The sequence below is a fragment of the Physella acuta genome, unplaced genomic scaffold (assembly GCF_028476545.2).
Source record: "Physella acuta isolate Inbredline_101_S28 unplaced genomic scaffold, ASM2847654v3 ptg001785l, whole genome shotgun sequence".
Taxonomy (NCBI): Eukaryota; Metazoa; Mollusca; class Gastropoda; family Physidae; genus Physella; species Physella acuta.
The window spans coordinates 37,975-59,901 of record NW_026733295.1 but is presented as its reverse complement, the minus strand read 5'-3'; the positions used below and the strand labels follow the sequence as shown (position 1 = coordinate 59,901).

Genomic DNA, 21,927 nt, shown 5'->3' with positions numbered 1-21,927 from the left:
TAATAGCGTGTGTTTTGGGGTATTGAAGTTTGAGAACCTCTAGTGATGAATAACCGCCGGATTAATTAAACTATAAACAACAATGTGTGTCAAGTAATGGATTTTTCATAAAGTAATGGATTTTTCATAATCTCCTAAGTCATGATTCGCTATTTTATTGTAAAATATGAATATTGATTTTGTATTTGCGTACTTTGGATCAATCCTAATATTTTCCGGTAAATAAAAATAGTCCGTCCCTATATAAAGTCAATTGTCATGTTCCTGGGGAGATAGGACTACTTTATTTCAAGCTCAACAAGAAATATGTAACATACGATAACCAACTTAATGTAATTGTAATATATATATATATATATATATATATATATATATATATATATATATATATATATATATATATATATATATATATATATACAAAAAACGTGGGTCGGGCAGATGGGTCGGGAAATTTGATGGTGAACGTACCCACGTTTTTTGTCAGTCATCACAAGAATCTGCACAGCTCGAGGAAGCACAAAAGAAAAATTTATTTTCTACTTTTTAGTCCACAAGAAAAACGTGGTTTTTTAAAAAGTTTTTTTTAAGTATTTTATTTTCAGAGATTTTTTATGTTTATGTGTCACAATTGACACTTTACTGCTCTGTTTCGTTTTACAGAAGATGCATCAGATCACCATGTCAATCCTCTGTGTTGCCGTTCTTGTCGTTTGCCTACCCGAAATACAATCGACACCCGCGGTTCAACAGAGGAATGAGCGAAATTCTATAACTGTTTCCTTAAAGAAAGATGCCACTGCTTTAGAGGTCAGTAGTATAGTTAATTTTCATTAAACTTTGATGTGTTAAAAAAGCGTTATACTTCCCTTTCCGATTAAAGAAAAAAATTCTTAATATTATAATGTATAGTTAGCTTTCGTTTAGTTTTAAAATTTCATACATTCATATTCAAAACTTTACAAGTGACATTTTTTTAAAATTATGTAACTGAGAATATTGAATATATGACTATATATGACTATAAATGCAAGAACACATAGCTGCTAAATTCTAGGCTATTCTAGGATTTCTTTAAAATTTACCACGTTCAGAGATAAATAGTTAGAATATTTAGTTTCGTATTGTTATTATAACGGTTGAAAAATTACGCAATACGATTTTTATTCAACAGTAAACCATGTACAAATTCTATACGACTTTACAAAACAAATAAAAAGCAAAGAAAAAGAACTTTTGTTGTTTTTCCGTTAAAAAACATGCAACAACTGGTATTTAAAGTATAAAATACAATATTCGATTGCTTTGTACCATAGCTTGATATCAACACATTTAAAATAAAATTGATTTATAAGAATATTATAAAAACTTAGAAATCTATTGTTGCAGAAAACAGAGGCAGTAGAAGACACGAGCGTAGAAGATGTGAATGATGAATCTGCAGATAGCAGCAATGTGGTGACAAGCTTATTCCAATTGTATTTTATGCGCTTTGGGTGAAATATACACAACAATCTTCAGTAAAATAAAAAAAATTAAAAGTTTGACTTGATTGTGTGCGTTTAAAGTAATAAACATTGTAGATGCCATGTTTAAAAAAATATAGAAAGCTACATCAAAACATTAAGCACTCCATTCGTATTGGTGTCAGATAATTACAAGACTGGGGTAGCAAACGTCCTACTGACTTGGATCCCGATTTTAAATATTCGGGTTAAAAGCCTAAGCCACGCCCCTGAGTCCACTCAGCTCTTTTGGTTACCTGACTTACGGTTAGGCATATTACTGACATCACTATCCTCTTGTATGCCGACGTCTTTTTAGAACAAGTTAACTCAAATTGATCTTCCCCTTTCGTCACATTAGGTACGGGTAAAGATAATGAATAAACGCAAGCATTTAGCACACAACGTAACATACTTAAAATCTATATCCATCGCTATTAAAACTACTGTCGAGTTGAAATTCTATATATTATTTTGATTACATCAGCCACGTATTTTAAAATGGTTTTATTGCTTTGGGTATAAAAACAATTACTTTTCTTTATTTTTATGAATATAAAATGTCCTATTGTACTTCGCATATCGTGTAGGGTGCGTGCAGATGCTGATTTAATCCAGGATTTGGATTAAGCCAAACGAATTAAGCGCTAAGCAAACGAGATCAAATGAACATGTAACATATGTTTTGTTGTTTTAGGCAATGTATATTGTTTTTATTACAATGCAGGTTTATATGATTTTTATAACTGCTTGTATGCACACGTATATTCTTCGGAGCCCGTCGCTAACAATGTAACGCAAATGAAATATCTTATACCAGCCGCCCCCACCCACCACATGGTCTGGTGAGCTGTGGTCACGCTAAATGTTTATAATCATAGAGCCGCGTTTAGTGACGGCTCTTAGGGGCAGATAATTTAGTTTGGAACGATTTTAAACTTAGAGGAGGTAACTAAGAGGAGGCTGCTTTCACGGGGGAAGGGGGGGGGGGGGGCTAGGGTAGGGGTTGGGGGAAAGGGGGGGGGGGTGGTAAAGTTTTAAAGCAAATATTTTCAGGGGCAGAATTGGTACTGTCGAATTCACAAATTATGAATTACTGAAAAGTAGAAAATAAAACAACTAAATAGCGGTGTATGATACGCCGCGGGTCGGCTCGTTATATATATAGATTAAAGGATTTAATGTACCCGGTTACACGGCCACGGTTCAATAAACCCAATAAGCTTCATTTAAAAAATAAAAAAATTGGGCGTGAGTCGTTATTAATGTTCTTGCCTCTATAACCCTGACCCAGCGAGCCATGCCGATTTTCATTCATTAATAGCAACCAACTCTATAGATTGTAATGAAACGCTTGTATAGCTTACGTGTCCATATTTGGTTTCAATCATTAATAACAATCAACTCTACAGATTTTAATGAAACGCTTGTATAACTTACACACTAGACTTCGAGTGTTTGACGTTTCGTAGCAAAAGTTCTACAAACTCTGAAAGTCAAAACATTTTTGTTTGATATTTTCAACACGTATCACCAAATTCTAGCCATTGTTACATATATCTAGTACTTACACCAAATTCCAGCCATTGTTACATATATCTAGTACTTACACCAAATTCTTGCCATTGCTGCTTTTAGATGGTACTTATACTAACACATCTATATCCGATGCTTACAATAACATCTAGTCATTGCAACATATATCTGATAATCACACCAACATCTAGCCATTACCACATATATTTGATTTTTATACCAACATTTAGTTTTTGCCACATAGCTTATATCAGATGCTTACAACAACTTCTCACCACGCCTACTGATCAAGCAGATGTTGGTAATAGCCCACAAAATGGTTGCATCACGTAAACAATCAAAATGTAATTCAAATCAACTAGCTATAGTCAAGAATAAATTTATATTTTCAACTTCTACATCATATTTTTTAAATTAAAACTTGGCTAGCTACAATATCAAATCTTAAAGTATGGTTTATAAGAGTGCCAAAGCTGAAAAGAAATACAACTGGTTATAATCATAATTATTTGTATTATCTCCCTTCAATCCTAAATGTATTTTTTAGTTAAGTAGCTTTTGCAGGCTAATATTATTTTCTTTTTGTTTATTTTTTATATTATGTTTGCTTTTAATCCTCATAACATTATACTTACACAGCTCATATTATTTTGTAATTATTAATGTACATTAAGCTTCGTTGTATAGCAGTTTACAAATCTAACCACGTATGCTTGCCACTATTTTTTTCTATATTGACATTGATTTCGATTTTTTTTCCAATTCTATAATTATATTCACTAAAATAGATTTGCAGTTCATTGAATAAAGTTTGTTACATTAAACCAACTGTATTATCAGAGTTTGTACAAAACACATTAAGTAATATTTATCAACGGTTACAAGTTCATAAATAAAACGAACAAGGAATTCATTTGTATTTTATTTTATTGACGCTGCTATGTTGTTGTGCAGTAAGGTTTCTTTGGTTCTTCTACAGAGAGCCGCTCATCTTTTGAACTAAGCTGGTTGACGGCATGTTCCATACCAATATGACTGTTCATTAATATTTCTAATTTTTGATGATTCAAATAAATGATTTTAGTATCGCTCAATGAATCAATACTTTAGGAGTAATAAAATAACACTAGCTGCGTATCTACAACATGAAATCACTCACAACATGTCAGTAGCTAGAAGAATTAAACGGCATGTCGCATTAAACGTCATTAATATACGAGATGAAACATGTTGTGACTAATTTCAATACATTTCATTAACAAGGTGTCATTAGCGTAGGCCTAAAACTTACCCGCATACCAAACCTTTGCAGCATGTGTATAATTCATCATTTAAGTTGCAGGGTTCTCGTTTATCAACGCACGGGGGCGTGTATCTGATATATACATTCAAAAAGTAGATTAAACTCCAGGTATAACAATTTTTATCGAGCGGTTTGAGATGTATACTGTAATAAAGCAACAAGCAACATAAACATATATCAGAAACTATTTCGGATTTTCTTTTATCTACAGGGATATGTTCTCTAATGTTTGCTACAAAATACAAACACAATAGTTTCAGTCTATTGTCGCATGTTGGCTACAAAATACAAAGACAATAGTTTCAGTCTATTGTCGCATGTTGGCTACAAAATACAAACACAATAGTTTCAGTCTATTGTCGCATGTTTGCTACAAAATACAAACACAATAGTTTCAGTCTATTGTCGCATGTTGGCTACAAAATACAAACACAATAGTTTCAGTCTATTGTCGCATGTTGGCTACAAAATACAAACACAATAGTTTCAGTCTATTGTCGCATGTTGGCTACAAAATACAAACACAATAGTTTCAGTCTATTGTCGCATGTTGGCTACAAAATACAAACACAATAGTTTCAGTCTATTGTTGCATGTTGGCTACAAAATACAAACACAATAGTTTCAGTCTATTGTCGCATGTTGGCTACAAAATACAAACACAATAGTTTCAGTCTATTGTCGCATGTTGGCTACAAAATACAAACACAATTGTTTCAGTCTATTGTCGCATGTTGGCTACAAAATACAAACACAATAGTTTCAGTCTATTGTCGCATGTTGGCTACAAAATACAAACACAATAGTTTCAGTCTATTGTCGCATGTTGGCTACAAAATACAAACACAATAGTTTCAGTCTCGTGTCGCATGTTGGCTACAAAATACAAACACAATAGTTTCAGTCTATTGTCGCATGTTGGCTACAAAATACAAACACAATTGTTTCAGTCTATTGTCGCATGTTGGCTACAAAATACAAACACAATAGTTTCAGTCTATTGTCGCATGTTGGCTACAAAATACAAACACAATAGTTTCAGTCTATTGTCGCATGTTGGCTACAAAATACAAACACAATAGTTTCAGTCTCGTGTCGCATGTTGGCTACAAAATACAAACACAATAGTTTCAGTCTATTGTCGCATGTTGGCTACAAAATACAAACACAATAGTTTCAGTCTATTGTCGCATGTTGGCTACAAAATACAAACACAATTGTTTCAGTCTATTGTCGCATGTTGGCTACAAAATACAAACACAATAGTTTCAGTCTATTGTCGCATGTTGGCTACAAAATACAAACACAATAGTTTCAGTCTCGTGTCGCATGTTGGCTACAAAATACAAACACAATAGTTTCAGTCTATTGTCGCATGTTGGCTACAAAATACAAACACAATAGTTTCAGTCTATTGTCGCATGTTGGCTACAAAATACAAACACAATTGTTTCAGTCTATTGTCGCATGTTGGCTACAAAATACAAACACAATAGTTTCAGTCTATTGTCGCATGTTGGCTACAAAATACAAACACAATAGTTTCAGTCTATTGTCGCATGTTGGCTACAAAATACAAACACAATAGTTTCAGTATATTGTCGCATGTTGGCTACAAAATACAAACACAATAGTTTCAGTCTATTGTCGCATGTTGGCAGATGTCTAATCGCGACCTGTCGGATTCGGGTAACAGTTTAAAAACATTGTAAAATTTTGTGATCTTTTTTTTTTCATTTTTCACCACGTCGACTGTCAAGTTCAATAGCAGTCTTGTAACGCGTTATGGAAACTAGAAATAAATTCTTGCGTTTTTCGCCTTGTTAAATACCAATAAATGAGTTAACTAATACATATTTATATTTATGACGAGACTATAATTACAGACAAAAACCTTTTCAGAAAAACGCGTTTAAATAGCTCTCCTCCATCGCCGTCATTGTTTGATGCCATTGCTGAAAACAAGATGACAGAATGCGGGTTTATTAGTCATAAATAAATAAATGTATTTACTGTGTTGATAAAAGTGTAATTAATTTTACTCTATATAGGCTAAATAGAACATTTAAATTTTTTTTTACCTTAAGAGTATGGTAATTGTTTATGATAAAAAAAAATTCTTTAAAAACAATTGCCATTGTATCTGCTTGATTAAAACGGAGATTGGCAGCTTAAAACTCATCTAGTATTCTAGTGAACACAGTTTATATATATAACAGGACACACACGTGTAAAATAAACTGTAAGGAGAACATAAGGTACCTGCTATAAAAGTAAAGCAGAGAACTACGATCATTGACTTCATGTTGATCCTGTAATAAGCAATACATTAGGAAATATCTATTTTTAAAATGTATCTATGCATGTACGTATCTTATAAATATGTAAAAATACATTATATATATATGTATATATATATATATATATATATATATATATATATATATATTTATATATATATATATATGTTTATATGTATATATGCAAGCTATATATATATATATATATATATATATATATATATATATATATATATATATATATATATATATATATATATATATATATATATATATATATATATATATATATATATATATATATATATTGTATGCTTTAATTGCATGGGAGCCAGTCTCACCACGACTCATAGCAGCTTGTTTCAATGCCAAGGGAAGGAAAACAACTTTAATCCAGTGCTATGCACCCACAAATGCTGCAACAGATGAAGAGAAAGAGGACTTCTACAGCGCCCTGCAGGCTCAAATCGAAAAATCACCAAAAGAGATATAAAGATAGTAATGGGGACATGAATTCCAAAGTTGGAACAGAAAATAAAGAACGGGAGCTCACAATGGGGAAAAATGGAATAGGCATAATAAATGAAAACGGGGAACTCTTTGTTGATTTCTGCGCATTTAATGATCTAATTATAGAGGGGACAATTTTCTCCCATAAAGATATACATAAGACCACCTGGACGTCACCCGATGGCAAAACAAAAAAACAAATTGATCACATCTCAGTTTCCAGAAAGTGGAGAAGAAGTTTAATGGATGTTAGGGCGAAACGAGGTGCAGATGCAGCCTCAGTCCACCAACTCGTGGTTGCAATACTAAAATTAAAACTAAAATCCAACAGGGATCGAGCAGATAAACCGCACTTTAAATTCAATACAACATTTCTTAGGTGTCCAAAAATAAAGGAAGTCTTTAACTGCGCAGTAAAAAATAGGTATGAAGCACTCTCCAGCCTGGCAGAGGATACAGTAGAGGAAACAGTAGAGCAAAAATGGCAAGGAATACAGGAACTATGGAAGTCAACATGCACTGACATATTGGGGAGAAGAAAAAATGAACAAAAAGAATGGATCACAACAGAGACATGGGCCAAAATTGAAGTTAGAAAAGAGATAAAGCAGAAGATTAACAAATGTAAGGATGAAAAAGAGAAAATAAACCTCAGAACACATTATTGTGAAGTAAATCGCATGGTCAGGAAATGTGCAAAAGAAGACAAAAGACAGTTCATACAGGAGATGATAGAGGAAGCAGAAACTGCGGCACGACAAGGAAAAATGAAGAGGCTCTATGAAGTAACCAGGACACTATCAGGTAAGAACATTAATCCCAACAAACCAGTAAAGGATAAAACAGGAAATATCTTAACAAGTGACACAGAACAGAAAGACAGATAGGTACAGCATTTTGATGATATTTTAAACCATCCTCTCTCATCAAACATCTCGGATATACCACCTGCAAATCACCTACTAGATGTGTGTACAGATCCACCCACAAAGTTAGAAACAATAAGAGCAATAAAAAACATGAAAAATGGCAAAGCAGCTGGCCCGGACGGCATCCCACCAGAGGCACTCAAAGCAGACCCAGCCATATCAGCAGACATATTACATCCTCTACTTAAGCAGATTTGGGAAGAAGAGATAATCCCATCTGACTGGAAACTGGGATACCTGATAAAACTGCCAAAGAAGGTAGTCCTGACACAATGCAACAACTGGAGAGGGATAATGCTTCTTTCAGTTCCAAGTAAGGTGCTGACAAGAATCATCATAGAGAGACTTAGAGATGCCTTGGACAAAAAGCTGAGACAAGAACAGGCTGGTTTTCGTCAAGACAGGTCATGTACTGACCACATTGCCACGCTGCGCATCATTATCGAACAGTCCCTTGAGTGGCAATCCCCCTTATACATGACTTTTGTCGACTTCGAAAAGGCGTTTGACAGTGTGAATAGAGATGCTATCTGGAAGTTAATGAGCCACTATGGAATACCCAAAAAAATTATATCTATCACACAGAAACTATATGAAGACTCCACCAGTCAGGTAATACACAAGGGAAAGTTAACAAAACCATTCACGGTGACGACGGGAGTAAGACAGGAATGTATGTTATCGCCTATGATATTCTTGATGGTGATCGACTGGATCATGCTGAGGGCCACAAAAAACGACACAGGAATCCAGTGGAGTTTCACCAAAAGGCTGGAGGATCTTGATTTTGCCGATGACATCTGCCTACTATCTCATAAGCATCAACATACGCAAGTCAAACTAAATCGGCTGTCTGAAGAAAATTGGATCAAAAATCAATAAAAACAAAACAGAGGTCATCAGAATCAATAACAGCCAGGACCTGCCGATACAGCTAAACGGAGAAGATTTACGAGAAACAAACACATTCACATATCTTGGAAGCGTGATCAATAAGGACGGTGGAGCAGACGAGGACATAAAATGCCGTATCAACAAGGCTAGATGCGCCTTCAACTCACTGCGCCCGATGTGCAGGTCCACGGCCCTGTCACTCCGGAGCAAAATTGGGATTTTCAACACAAATGTTAAGGCAGTGCTACTCTACGGCTCGGAGACCTGGAGGGTTAAGAAGACAAATACTGATAGGCTACAGGCGTTCTTAAACAAATGCCTACGGCATATACTCAAAATAAGATGGCCAGACAAAATATCAAACAAAGACATGTGGCAAATTTTAAAGCAACGGCCAATAGAGAAAGATATTAAGGCCTGAAAATGGGGATGGATCGGACACACGTTAAGAAAAGAAAAAGAAAACATCGCAAAACATGCCTGGACTGGAATCCCCAGGGGAAAAGGAGGGTGGGCCGGCCAAAGAAAACATGGAAGAGAACGGTTGAGGAAGAGGCAAAAACAGCTGGGCTCTCATGGGCACAGATCAGAGGAGCAGCCCAAAACCGAGTCCGCTGGAGATGTGTGGTTGCAGCCCTTTGCTCCTCATGGGCCATAAAGGAGTTATGATGATGATGATGATATATTTAATATAATAAGTACTTGGAAAAGAACGTTTTACTGAATTAATTTTCTAAAATGCATTAAAAACGTGTTTGCATATATTTTTATATTCCTTACCTCTGTAAAGCTGAACTCGTTTTCTTGCAACAAAGAAGCGACTACTTGCACCTGTGTATGCCTGTAGACTTTAAAACGGATTTAGCTATGTAGCCGGAATTTATACAGTTTGATAACGTGATCGATATCAGCTGGAGCAGATTATAGTGTCTAGTAGCTTAATTGGGAACAGGAGAACAGCAATTAGTTATTGAGGAAAGATTTTTTTAGGTGAGCAATATTTGTGCTTCTTTAAATCATTTTTTCCGGGGGGGGGGACTTTATATTTTTCGTTAGGGAGGGTGGTGACGGACTAAAATTTCCTAGGGGGAGAACACTGGTAAAAACAAATTCCGTTTTGATCTTTGGGGGGGGGGGGGGGCGGGGCGGGGCGGGCTGTATACGTTTTTCTCCCCCCCCCCCCACAGAAGAGATGCCTGGAAGAAACTGATCATTGTTCGAAAATTTATTAAGTGGGAAACACATGGTTGTATGTAGATTACACTCACAATGGATAGCTCCCTTGCCGTAATACCATCTTTAGCAGACCTGCTGTTAAATGTATACTCTATTACAAAGATTTACTTTCATATAACATGTAAAACAATTTGTTCTAAAGAAATCCCATTACACACTCTAACGCTACCTGTTTCAATTTGAGCCTTAAGACTAAAATCCCGGATTAGGAAGAAATTCCGCTCTTACTGAAGTGTATAATTACAGATCACTGCGTGTATTCATAACATTGCAACACACTGCATTGTGATGATTATTAGTTTGTGTTTTGTATATGATGAATACCTTAAGACCTCATAAAAAAAGAATAATTGTACCGTAATACTGAAAATAATATGATTCAACTGGTAAAATGGTCTGAGCAACTTCTTTACCTGGAATAAAGTAAGTGTATAGTAAAATATTTAGTAATCTACTGCCACGTGAACTAAGTCACAGGAAGGATACGATCTTTAAGGGACAGTAAACTTCATTACTTAGTAACAGCAAGCCGTAACAATCTTAAAAGTCAGGTTTGATGAACACTTGTCTTTGCAAGGGTTTAGAGCCTGTAAAATTTATTACCAAGTCCAACAAACACGGGTCAACGAAATGCCCGTAGTTTGTTGCCTGTGTAAAATTATAAGATACTTAAACACAAAGTTAACTACAAGAGTATGCTACATGAAAATGCATTAGACTTTAGAAATACTTGGGAGCATTAATACACAAATTGAGTTACAAAAAGGTATAGTAAGTAAATGATACAAAACCAAGCAGGTGGGATTGGGGTCGACGGTCCTAAACTCCGTGTGCGAAATCATGTCACATGTGATTAAGGGTAAGACTATTCAGGTTCCTCGTCCCCCCTTAAACACACCTGTTCTTTTCGTATTACGTGAATAGTTCCTCTAGCCAGACTGGACAATGCGTCAGGTGTACACGTGTTGGTCAAGCTACGACAGATGAACAAAGATATGTGAGCTAAAATAACTTACAGAGAGGGGGAGGGGGCAATAAGTATGTGTATAACTGGCGAGGTCGTAGGCTAAGCAAAATGGCGGTATAACCGTTTTACCGTAACACTGATGCTGGTTAACAGCAGTAATTGATCGATAATATTTCACCAGTCTAACTGCGAGCAAATCAATTAAGTAGCTTGTTGACAAGTAATACGATGTTATTTTATATTTTTATAAAATGAAACAGCGGGTTACGCGGTACAAGGTAATACAATAGGTTGATTACTTTGATACAAAGACCCATTTCATTACAAGAACTAAGTATTTTATAAATCTTACAACGTCTTAAATACAACTAACATTTGTTTTTTTTAAAATATATTCTATCAGCTCCGTATTATTTTTAAAAGCTTTTGTTATTCCTTCCATACTTATTGCCGATCAAAAGAGTACTTTGTTTCACAGCATTATTCTATAACAACCAGTTTGAAGATATTCTTTTAGCAAATGAAACCATGGGTCTTCTTTAATTAGTTATTTAAAACATTATTCTCAAGAGCTGAAGTAGACATAACTAAAATACATTTACCTGGTACTTCACTTTGTTCATTGATATTGTCAATTGTTTCCCTTGATTTGATCGAAAACATTACTTCTCTTTAATTAAAAAAAAAACATTACATCGAGGGGGAAAAATTAAATTTTATTATTTTTTTTTTTTTGATTTGGTAAAAAATAAATTTATATAACAGTTGATAAGACGTACCTAAATGTCATGTATGTTTACATATATATTTTCGTTTTTTGGACAAGCTTAGGGTATTAGAGTAGTTCACTAAACTGAATTAGTGATGTCCGCCGGCGCCCCAGCTGGGTGCAATTTGGCACCCTGGGCTATTGCACCCAAACAAACGCAAACAATAATGAAGAATATAAACACAAATGCAAACATAAAAGCATAGTGCTCACAGTATAGCACGGAGCGCCAAACCACACCCTGTCGAGACACCGGCGGAACCAACTGATTAAACTGTGTAAACTTCTAAAATACCTCATCTTACCCATAGTCTATTGAAGAGTTTAAATCGAATGTTTGTACCAAAGCACTCACGGGAAGGCCAGGGGCGCCTAATAGCATCCTATAGGGGTTTTGATTTAAAATACAACTATTGTAACCCTTTCTATTCTCAGCCTATCGTAGTTTTTAAAACTATTTAAAAAAGGCTTTGTGCTTGCGTTTGATTTAGCGTTCGTGTTTGCGTTTGTTTGTTTGTGTTTACTTTTGTGTTTAGGTTGGTTTGGTTTTGTGTTTGTTTTTCTGTTTGGGTTTGGCTTTGAATTCGTGTTTTTGCTTGCGTTTTTCTTTCTTATTGGGTTTGTGTTTGGTTTTGTGTTTATGTTTGTGTTTGCGTTTGAGTTTTAATTTAGTTAGTGTTTGTGTTTGTTTTTGTATTTTGGTTTTGGTTGTGGTTAGGGTTATTTCTAAAATTAATATATTTCCTAAGCTCTGGGAATGTTCTATTTACTAAACACACAAGTCATGGTCCTTTACACATAGGTTTTTCACTGAGGCCACTGCATAGCCTGGCTGAAAAGGCTAGTATTTTTATATAACAGTCAATTCGATTGCACTTTATTATACTTTTGATACTTTAAAAAGAATTACGCAAAAAATTAATATTTAATACAGAAAATATTGATTATATATAAACAAGTTAATAAAAAGTCTAGTGACAATTTAAGCGCAATTTCCTTATGTTATCCATAACAATTTTTAATTATTTATTTTTTTGTAAATATCATCCTATAAATATAAACTCCTACACGATGCTCAGTTTAAATCATCCTAGGCCTACACGATGCTCAGTTTAAATGTTCTTAATTAATTTTTTGTGACCGAACGAAAGGACGTTTTTGAAAACTTTCTTCGGCAATATTCGTCTAAATTATGGCAGGAATCGATTTGTCAATGTTTCAAGTCACTAAGTAGTCTGGTTGCCGAGATATGGAGCAAAAAGTGCATTTTTTTTTTGTTCGAGGTTTTTTGGCTTTTCCGGGAAATCCAGGAAGGAATTCCGGGAATTTTTTTGGCCCACAATCATCCTCGGAACTTGCTTACCATATTTGCTTTGGAACTAGTCCTCGATATTGCTTCGTTGAGGAGGGGATACGACTTAAAGACTGCGGACTTACATCCATCCATTCAGAAATGACGAGTTATTAAACGCAATTTTTGCCAGTATGGAAATTTCGCTAAAAAATATATTAAGATTTTTGAAAAATTTCAAAGTGGGTATTATAGAATAAATGTATGAAGTGTGCTTTTTTTTACTGATAAATTACCGTTAGGTATTAATGTTTAAGCGTGATCATTAAACATTGAAAATTTCTATGCACCATTTGCTTTTTTTTAAAATATTTTTAGCGAGCTAAATTTTTTAAAACAAATTAGTTCGTTGTCTCTGTCAACTTGCCATTTGCCCACTGTCTTCCCTAAGTCTCTCTTTTCCCCCTGTCTTACACATGCCTCTCTCTTGTCCCCTGTCTTACACATGTGTCCTCTTGTATCCTGTCTTACACATGTCTCCTCTTTTCTCCTGTCTTACACATGTCTCTCTCTTGTCCCCTGTCTTACACATGTCTCTCTCTCTCTTTTCCCTGTCTCCCCACAAAAGTCTCACTCTTTTTTCATGTCTCCCACATGTATTTCTCTTGTCCCTTTCGAAGATAGGCAGCTCAGGTTTTGTTCAGCAATTTGTTACTAGAATAGTCACCGTTGATGTTCTTTTTACAACCAGCTTGTTGAAATTTAACGTGTTTATTATATTACCGGCACTGAATGAAACCTTGGCAAATGATAGAATGCACACAATCTTTTTCTCCCCCTCTTTACAATATGTCAGTCTGTCATTTAATTATTCTATGGAATGATTAGGCAATATATATTTCATACTTTGACTGAATTGTAAATATTTCCTAGATATTCAACAAGAAAGCCGGTTTTTACTCATTAGCGATAACACACAAGAGCGATATACAAATCTGATATTCGTGGACTTATCAAAGTCTTAGGGGACTGCGTTGTCGGGTAATAGAACTCAGGACTGCTAACCCGAAAGTCTTGAGTTCGGACCCAGTACTCGAGTCTATTGTACGTCCTAGACTTCACCCAGCTTTAACGTAATTGGTGAATATTGCCACAAAATTTTCTTCGAATTTAACTTATGAAGACCGTGTGTTCACTGTTTACGAATGGTCCTGATATATTGAAATACCCGGTCAACTTAAATATTTAAGGCAAAAAGCTGGCTTTGCAGCCAAACTTCTGAGTAATCTAACTGGATCAAAAGCAGAATTTAACACAAAATGTACTAACATGAGCCGAAAATCCTCCAAGAGAATAAGTATTATGTAATAAAATCTAACCAACACCAGATGGGGTGCAGGCGATTCAAAACCATGAGAAATGCTTATTTAGGCGATACAAGGGGGGGGGGGGGGAATTGTATATTGGTCTGCCAATTTCAGACACTGCGAAAAGAACAGCCCTCGAGTAACTGGATATAGTCTGGAACTATGAGCCGTGTCTGATTATTGGGTCATACTGAACAACACTTGCTGCCTGCGAGATTATAGCAAACGTCGAAGTTTTTAAGATGAGGATCGAGAAGACGATCCTTACAATGGTCGAGAGGAACCAACCAACACAGGTAAAAATTATCAACACATATCATGCTAAAAGTAAGTCGAGCGCGGCTTAAACGACGCCATTTCTCAAATACAACAGAAGACCTGTAAGCTAAGTATGGTATGCTAAAAAAAACGTGCCACCATGTCGCTGGTACCATACAGCAATTATCCAAAGATCCAACTTAACCAACATTTTAGATTAAACAAGAGTGACGGCTTAATGGCGTTACAAAAATGCGGTTATCCAAGGGTATATCTGCAGGCGTATATGACGGCTTAGTAAATTTTATATATATATATATATATATATATATATATATATATATATATATATATATATATATATATATATATATATATATATATATATATATATATATAAAATTTAAACACATTAATATTTGTTGAAGTCTATAGCATAAGTAGACAGAAAATTATTCATCAGATTGATGTATTTGCAATTTAAAATTTTAAAATGAATAAACATCGTTTTAATAATACGTTTTTATGCAGTAATACACTTCTTCTTCTTCTACTTCTTTCTTTATTTTTAGTGTTGGGAGGGATCGAGCTTTATCTGCCAGAGGGTTTGAACTCGAGACTTTTTTCGAATTTATCAACCATGAGCTTTGCCGACTTGACCATGCTTTCATTACAATAAAGGATTACGTGTCAACTGGTTATGCGCCATTGAGGCCATTGGCTCGGATTTCAGCCTGCTTTTCTTTTTGGATTTGCTTCCATAGCCTTTGTCCAACCAAGAACAAACTACAAGGCAGCAGTTGTTTGATATTGGAGTTGTCTCTCCTAGAAGAGTGGCTGTCCCCAGCTATCAAGTCTTATCTGCTCGAGTGTTCGAACTCGAGACGTTTCGGTTAAGCAACCATGAGCTTTTACCGACTCGACCACGCCGACCGCTAAAAAGGTAGAAATAGATGGTTTTCTTTAATCATGAACTACCATTTATTCATATTTAAAAAACTGGAGTTATCTTCCGTAAGCGTTTTCGATTATTTTTAAGATGTAGATGGCAATTCCAGTGCAGCCGGAAAATATTTTTTTTTAAATCAATTTTCAAATATGCGCTCTTAAATGTTTAAAATAGAAAAGAATCTCCTGAAACAAAAAAGAATTGCGCTCAAAAAACAGCAAATAAACTGTGTATAATTGTGCGAAACTTTGGTACTTTATAAAGAAAAACAGAAAATACTAGATACAAATATTTTTTTGAGAAATCGCCAATACGACATACACAAACACACATACATACTCACATACATACACACACAGACATACTGACAAAATTGCAAAAGTATGTTTTTTTCGACTCAAGGAGGTGTAAAACGTCCAGATTTTTAAAAGTCTCGTTTTGCACAATTACAATGCTTACTCTATACTCGTGTACGAGAAAGTAAAAATCGGAAATAATATTTATTTCACAATTGTATAAAAATGCTTTTTTAATCATTAAATCAACACACAATTTAATGTGATGTCTCTATGGTTATTTTTAATTAACTTCGATGTACTTAAAAATTGTAATTTTTAGTTTTATGTAAAGGTTTTAAAAATGAAAAGACCTATTATATATAGGTTTCTTATAATTTTATTCAGTAGTATTGTTAAAAGGCAATTTTTGTAACCATTACAAAACCCAAACATGGAATATAAATAAACCTAGACAGAGCTTCAAGAAGGAACAGAACCCAGCAGCTCCTGGTTAAACAATTCAGGTTTCTCCATTTCAATCAAATCGTGTCTTTTGTGTGATCGTTTCTTGTGGCAGTTGAAGACGTCATACTTCAGGTCCAGTAGACCTCTGGTGAACATCAGGTGGGTCAAGCCGGACACGGTCAACAGGCAAAATGTTCCAGACAGCATGGAGAAGGTTCTAGAACACACATGATAAAGTCTTAGTTCCATGGAGTGGCCTATACAATTTTACAGCTACAAAATTGTATATGTAAACTGTGTTACCTAAAGGGAAATAACTGCGAGTCAGTGCTGTAGTCATACAAAGGGAACTTAATCGCCGCTGGAATTTGTAGCACAGCATCACCTGACAAGATCCGTAGTAGGAATGAGACGAAAAACCCGGCAAAGCTGCCATAGGTGTTGGCCCACGGCACCCACAGGACACACACCAGTTGTGGGAATAGCACCACGTACATCAGGTCACTGAAATATAGACATCTAGGTTAAAATACACACACCAAATGTGGGAATAGCACCACGTACATCAGGTCACTGAAATGTAGACATCTAGGTTAAAATACACACACCAGTTGTGGAAATAGCACTACGTACACAAGGTCACTGAAATGTAGACATCTATGTTAAAATACACACACCAGTTGTGGGAATAGCACCACGTACATAAGGTCACGGAAATATAGACATCTAGGTTAAAATACACACAAGAGTTGTGGCAATAGTACCACGAAAAAAAGGTCACTGAAATATAGACATCTAGGTTAAAATACACACACCAGTTGTGGCAATAGCACCACGCACACCAGGTAATTGAAATATAGACAACTAGGTTAAAATACACAAACCAGTATAGCACGCATACATTTAAATTAACGAAATATAATGTGTATTATTTCCCACCTGCAAAGAACAAAGAGCCCGTAGATCGTGGTAGCAAAAATGGCAATCAACGTCCCCAACACACCAAAGATGACGACACAAACACGAAGTACCCATAGTAGTTCTCGATCAGTCGCCTGTGTAAGATAAATATCATATGGTATGGCACAAAGTGTTTTAGTAACTAGCTTGCAAGTTATACTTGGCAAAATGGTGCAAAGACGCTTTCGTGTTTTGAAATCGGAGACTACCAATATTTATTTTGTTAAAATCGAACTTCAACTACTTAGTGGATAATGATACTTGTGAGTTAGGTGTGAAATATTTTTGAAATTGGAGTGACTTCCGATTTCATTTTTACACCTGAATTATTGAACGCCAAGGTATGTATATTTTAATTTTAAAAAGTCACTTTCTAATAATAGATCGGAACTCGACACTTTTAAGTTTTGAATCCAACGCTCTAGCGCTGAACCACGCCACCCACGAAAATGAGGAGAGTTTTTAACATTGCAAGATGCCAGTTAACACTTTATACCAAAGAAGTGTTAACTGGACGCGTATTGCTTCCACATAAACACGTTTCACAGGAACAAGATAGAACAAAATCAATCGTGACTAGATACACATTGTGTCAACTAAACGAATCCGCGTGTATGAAATTCACTATCATCCATAAAGGGTTTTCTATTCAAGTTAGAATACAATCGTTAAAATTGTGTCACACCTTCGTCCGTAAGATTTCCTGGTAAATGTTTCTAGTGAACACCGTCGCTGCAGACAGGAAACTGGAATCTGCTGATGACATCACGGCCGCGCAGATGGCACTCATTCCGATAATTGAAACCGGAAGAGGCACAAGATAGTTCAAGGTCATAGGCAGGATGTAACTTTTCCTGCCGTCTGGTATTGGTATCGGTCCGTCGTAGGAAGTTTGGTTCCAGTCTGGGAGGATTAAACAATTTTTTTTTTACCGACAGTGTACCATAATATTCAGGATATAGGATGAAGATAGAAGTTATCTGACGAATGAAAGCTCAACTGTTTTTACAGCAGAAGGAGAAATTTTCAGCTATACGACATTCAAAGCCGCCTTTACTTTTCCTTGTGTCCAATCAGAGTTGGATCACGTGTAAAAAAGTTTCCCTTTCAAACCTGACGGTCTATGGGGCAAGTGAAGTAGAGTTCACTTGTTTCTGTGACCTTGGTATATGAAGAGATATTGTAGTGAGCACTATGCTCAGCCGCCTTTACTTTCGCTAACGTTGGGTGGACTCAGGGAAGGTCTACTGATTTGAACCCGGATTCGAACTCGAGACTTAAAGGGTAGCTGTCCAGCTCTCTACCGCTAGACCACTCCGCTCAACTTTGTTTACAGCAGAAGGAGACATTTTCTGCTATATGACATTCAAAGCCGCCTTTACTTTTTCTCGTGTCCAATCAGACTGTGTTGGATCACGTGACATGCAGAATATTTGAGCACTTCAGCTGAACTTGTGTTTTAAGGTTTAGTAATAGAACTTAAACATTTCGAATTACGTTGTTGACCGTTAATGTCAGAGCGTGTATTGAATTTTTTTTTTTTAAATTGAGATTATCTGATTTAAAACTCTTTAAGCTAATATTGACATTTTTTTTTCAAATTTCTTGAGTGCTCTCCCATAACTTTGGAGTTACGTGATCTTTGACCAATATTTATCTTTGCCGGCAATAGAAAAAAAAAAGTTTACAACAATTATTTACGAGATAAGAAGCATTTTTAGAGTTACCTTTTTCCGGTAAAATTACATATACCATGCTTTTCATTAAAATTATTACTTCAACCTTATATTAGATATAATATTTTTTTTATTAAATACACGTTTCGTTTCAGTTTAGATGACCCTATTAGAGATTAAAAATAGACCTTTATCAACGGATGAAATGTAAGTGATGTAATGTAAGTATTTCAGGATCATGTTTGAATGTGTGTTACCTGTGGCTGCCCCAGCATATCCCATCAATGCCGGTGGGACGGCCATGACAGAACTCATGACGGAGGCGCCAATAGTGGAATACACGGCCACCCTGACATCTTGGCTGGCCAGTATACGCTGGTAGAAGGCCTGGGGAAAAAAACACACGGCTCAAGCATGCAAGCATGGATACACCTGGAGCATGAACAGCTGAGCAACTGGGAGCAGTCAATAGCAACACAGTAGACACACAAACATCGGAACCATCAAGGTGTGTAACGGTTGACAGTCACTTGACTGATGTCTCGGGTAAACATGATATTATGTTAGTCAATGTATGTAAGTATGTGTGTGTGTTTTTGTGTGTCTGTTTTTTATCTAGTAATTTTTTATAGTAATAAAGTATGCATAAAATTAAGTTTTAAAAAACACATCGATGTCACCTATAGTAGCAGATGTTTTTCCCATTATAAACAAAATAATTTTACTGGAATAATTATTGTAAATAGTTAAATTAATCCCCTCGTATTAACTTTATTCCGTTATATATATATATATATATATATATATATATATATATATATATATATATATATATATATATATATATATATATATATATATATATATATATATATATATATATATATATATATATATATATATACATATATATATATATATATTTACAAACAGGTATACATCTAAGTAGTTTTTTTTTGTTCACGTATCTTACACTCTCGACATAGCTCACCTCAATAAAGATCCTTTGATCAGCACTATTAAATAAAACCTACTCAATCGTGTACTGACACATACCTGCCACCTACTGACACCTACCTGCCATGTACTTACACCTACCTGCCATGTACTGACACCTACCTGACATGTGGTCCCACCAAAGATCATCAACAAAATCGTATCAATATAGACCAGCTCTGTCCCCGCCCCCACCTACCTGCCAGGTACTGACACCTACCTGCCAGGTACTGACACCTACCTGCCATGTATTGACACCTACCTGCCATGTATTGACACCTACCTGTTGCCATGTAATGACACCTACCTGCCATGTGGTCCCACCAAAGATCAACAACAAAAACGTATCAATATAGACCAGCTCTGTCCCCGCCCCCACCTCCCCCAGCCAGGTAGATGTTGTATTCTCCAGGTGAACAAACTCACTCGTCATGGCGAAGGGGCAGGCGATCACCTGTGACAAACACCAAACTATTAAACCTTGAAATAAACCGTTAACCCAAAGATTACATAATTGTTAAAATGTGATCTGACATAAACTTACAACTTTCGCAAACGTTAGTTTTAAAGTTCTAACGTATAACTTTCAAGTCCTACACATTATTTAGATTTTATTTAGCGACAAATACATATCTGTTTACAGAATTTTGAATGTAGACATTTTATTTTAAGATACCTTAATTAAACATGTGACCATTCATCAACCAGTGTTTCTTCCAGACTTTTTTCTCCGGGGGGGGGGGGGGCGGGGGTGGGGGGTGGGACACTTGATATGTTCGGGGGGGGGGGGGGGGGGCAGACAGTGGTAAAGTATGTTTTCTATATAAATTTCATTTCGTTCGGGAGGGGGGGGGGTATACTTTCTTCGGGTGACTCAGCCCCCATCCCGCCCCCACCCCACCCCATCCCAAAGAGATGCCTGGAAGAAACTCTGTAAGCAACTCGAATCATTCGTTTAATTTTAACAAAATAACAAATTCCTGGTTTTTCGTTATAATGGGTATCCTATGCTTTAGGATACTTTATCAATTTTTGTATTAAGAAAAAAATAACTTACTTTAGAAAAAAAATGTATTTGTTTAAAATACTATTTTTATAACCCTATTAATTGAAAAGAATCATGTTCCCCCAATGGTGGTTTTTATGGTAAGACTGGTGTGTTGAGAGAGGCTTGTCTATTTTTAGGATAAGACTAATCTTTTGAGAGAGGCTGGTGTCTTAGAGGGTAACATTGGTCAGTTGAGAGAGTTTGGTCTTTTGTATATTACGCCTGGTCTGCTGAGAGAGACTGGTCTCCTGTATGGTAAGAATGGTCTGTTGAGAGACGCTGGTGTCTTAGAGAGAGGGTTAGACTAGTTTGTTGAGATAATCTGGTCTGCTGTATGGTAAGATTGGTCATTTGTATATTGCGACTGGTCTGTTGTGAAAGGCTGTTGTTGAGAGGCTGGTCTGTTAAGTAATGCTGGTGCCTTTAAGATTAACCAGTTGAGAGGTGATGGTATCTTGATGGTAAGAAGTGTTTTGAGAGAGGATGGTCTGTTGAGAGAAGCTGGTCTGTTGAGGGTGGCTGGTCTGTTTAGAGAGGCTGGTCTGTTATGTGGTATGACTGGTCTGTTGTGAGAGGCTGGTCTGTTGAGAGAATCTGGTGTGTTGAGAGAGGCTTGTCTATTGAGAAATTAATCTTAAAAGCATTTGCTAAAGACAACTAACCATGTCGTTGAACATGTACCCCACACAT

At 35.8% G+C, this 21,927-nt stretch overlaps 1 protein-coding gene and 1 long non-coding RNA gene across 2 annotated transcripts; one reads left to right on the top strand and one right to left on the bottom strand.

Moving 5' to 3' along the window:
• Positions 1 to 291: 291 nt before the first annotated feature.
• Positions 292 to 1,513, top strand: LOC131930478 (uncharacterized). The gene is made up of 3 exons (XR_009384128.1): positions 292 to 332; positions 664 to 810; positions 1,390 to 1,513. It is a non-coding gene; the product is annotated as an uncharacterized LOC131930478 (long non-coding RNA).
• A 15,059-nt stretch (positions 1,514 to 16,572) lies between these two features.
• LOC131930480 (high-affinity choline transporter 1-like) lies at positions 16,573 to 20,637 on the bottom strand. The gene is made up of 6 exons (XM_059286988.1): positions 20,497 to 20,637; positions 19,451 to 19,580; positions 18,203 to 18,420; positions 17,497 to 17,612; positions 16,861 to 17,061; positions 16,573 to 16,774 (listed from the first exon to the last, which is right to left on the bottom strand). The coding sequence occupies exons 1-6, from the start codon at positions 20,620 to 20,622 to the stop codon at positions 16,573 to 16,575; spliced, it is 993 nt and encodes a 330-aa protein (XP_059142971.1). The 5' UTR covers positions 20,623 to 20,637.
• Between the last annotated feature and the right edge of the window lie 1,290 nt (positions 20,638 to 21,927).

Bases quoted from the DNA above. Each gene is read 5' to 3' on its own strand.
- LOC131930480 (XM_059286988.1), bottom strand. From the start codon at position 20,622: ATGACGAGTGAGTTTGTTCACCTGGAGAATACAACATCTACCTGGCTG. The intron at 18,421-19,450 runs GTAACACACATT...TAATCCTCCCAG, and splicing joins ATATGCTGGGGCAGCCACAG to ACTGGAACCAAACTTCCTAC. The intron at 17,062-17,496 runs GTGGGAAATAAT...TCTATATTTCAG, and splicing joins GGGCTCTTTGTTCTTTGCAG to TGACCTGATGTACGTGGTGC.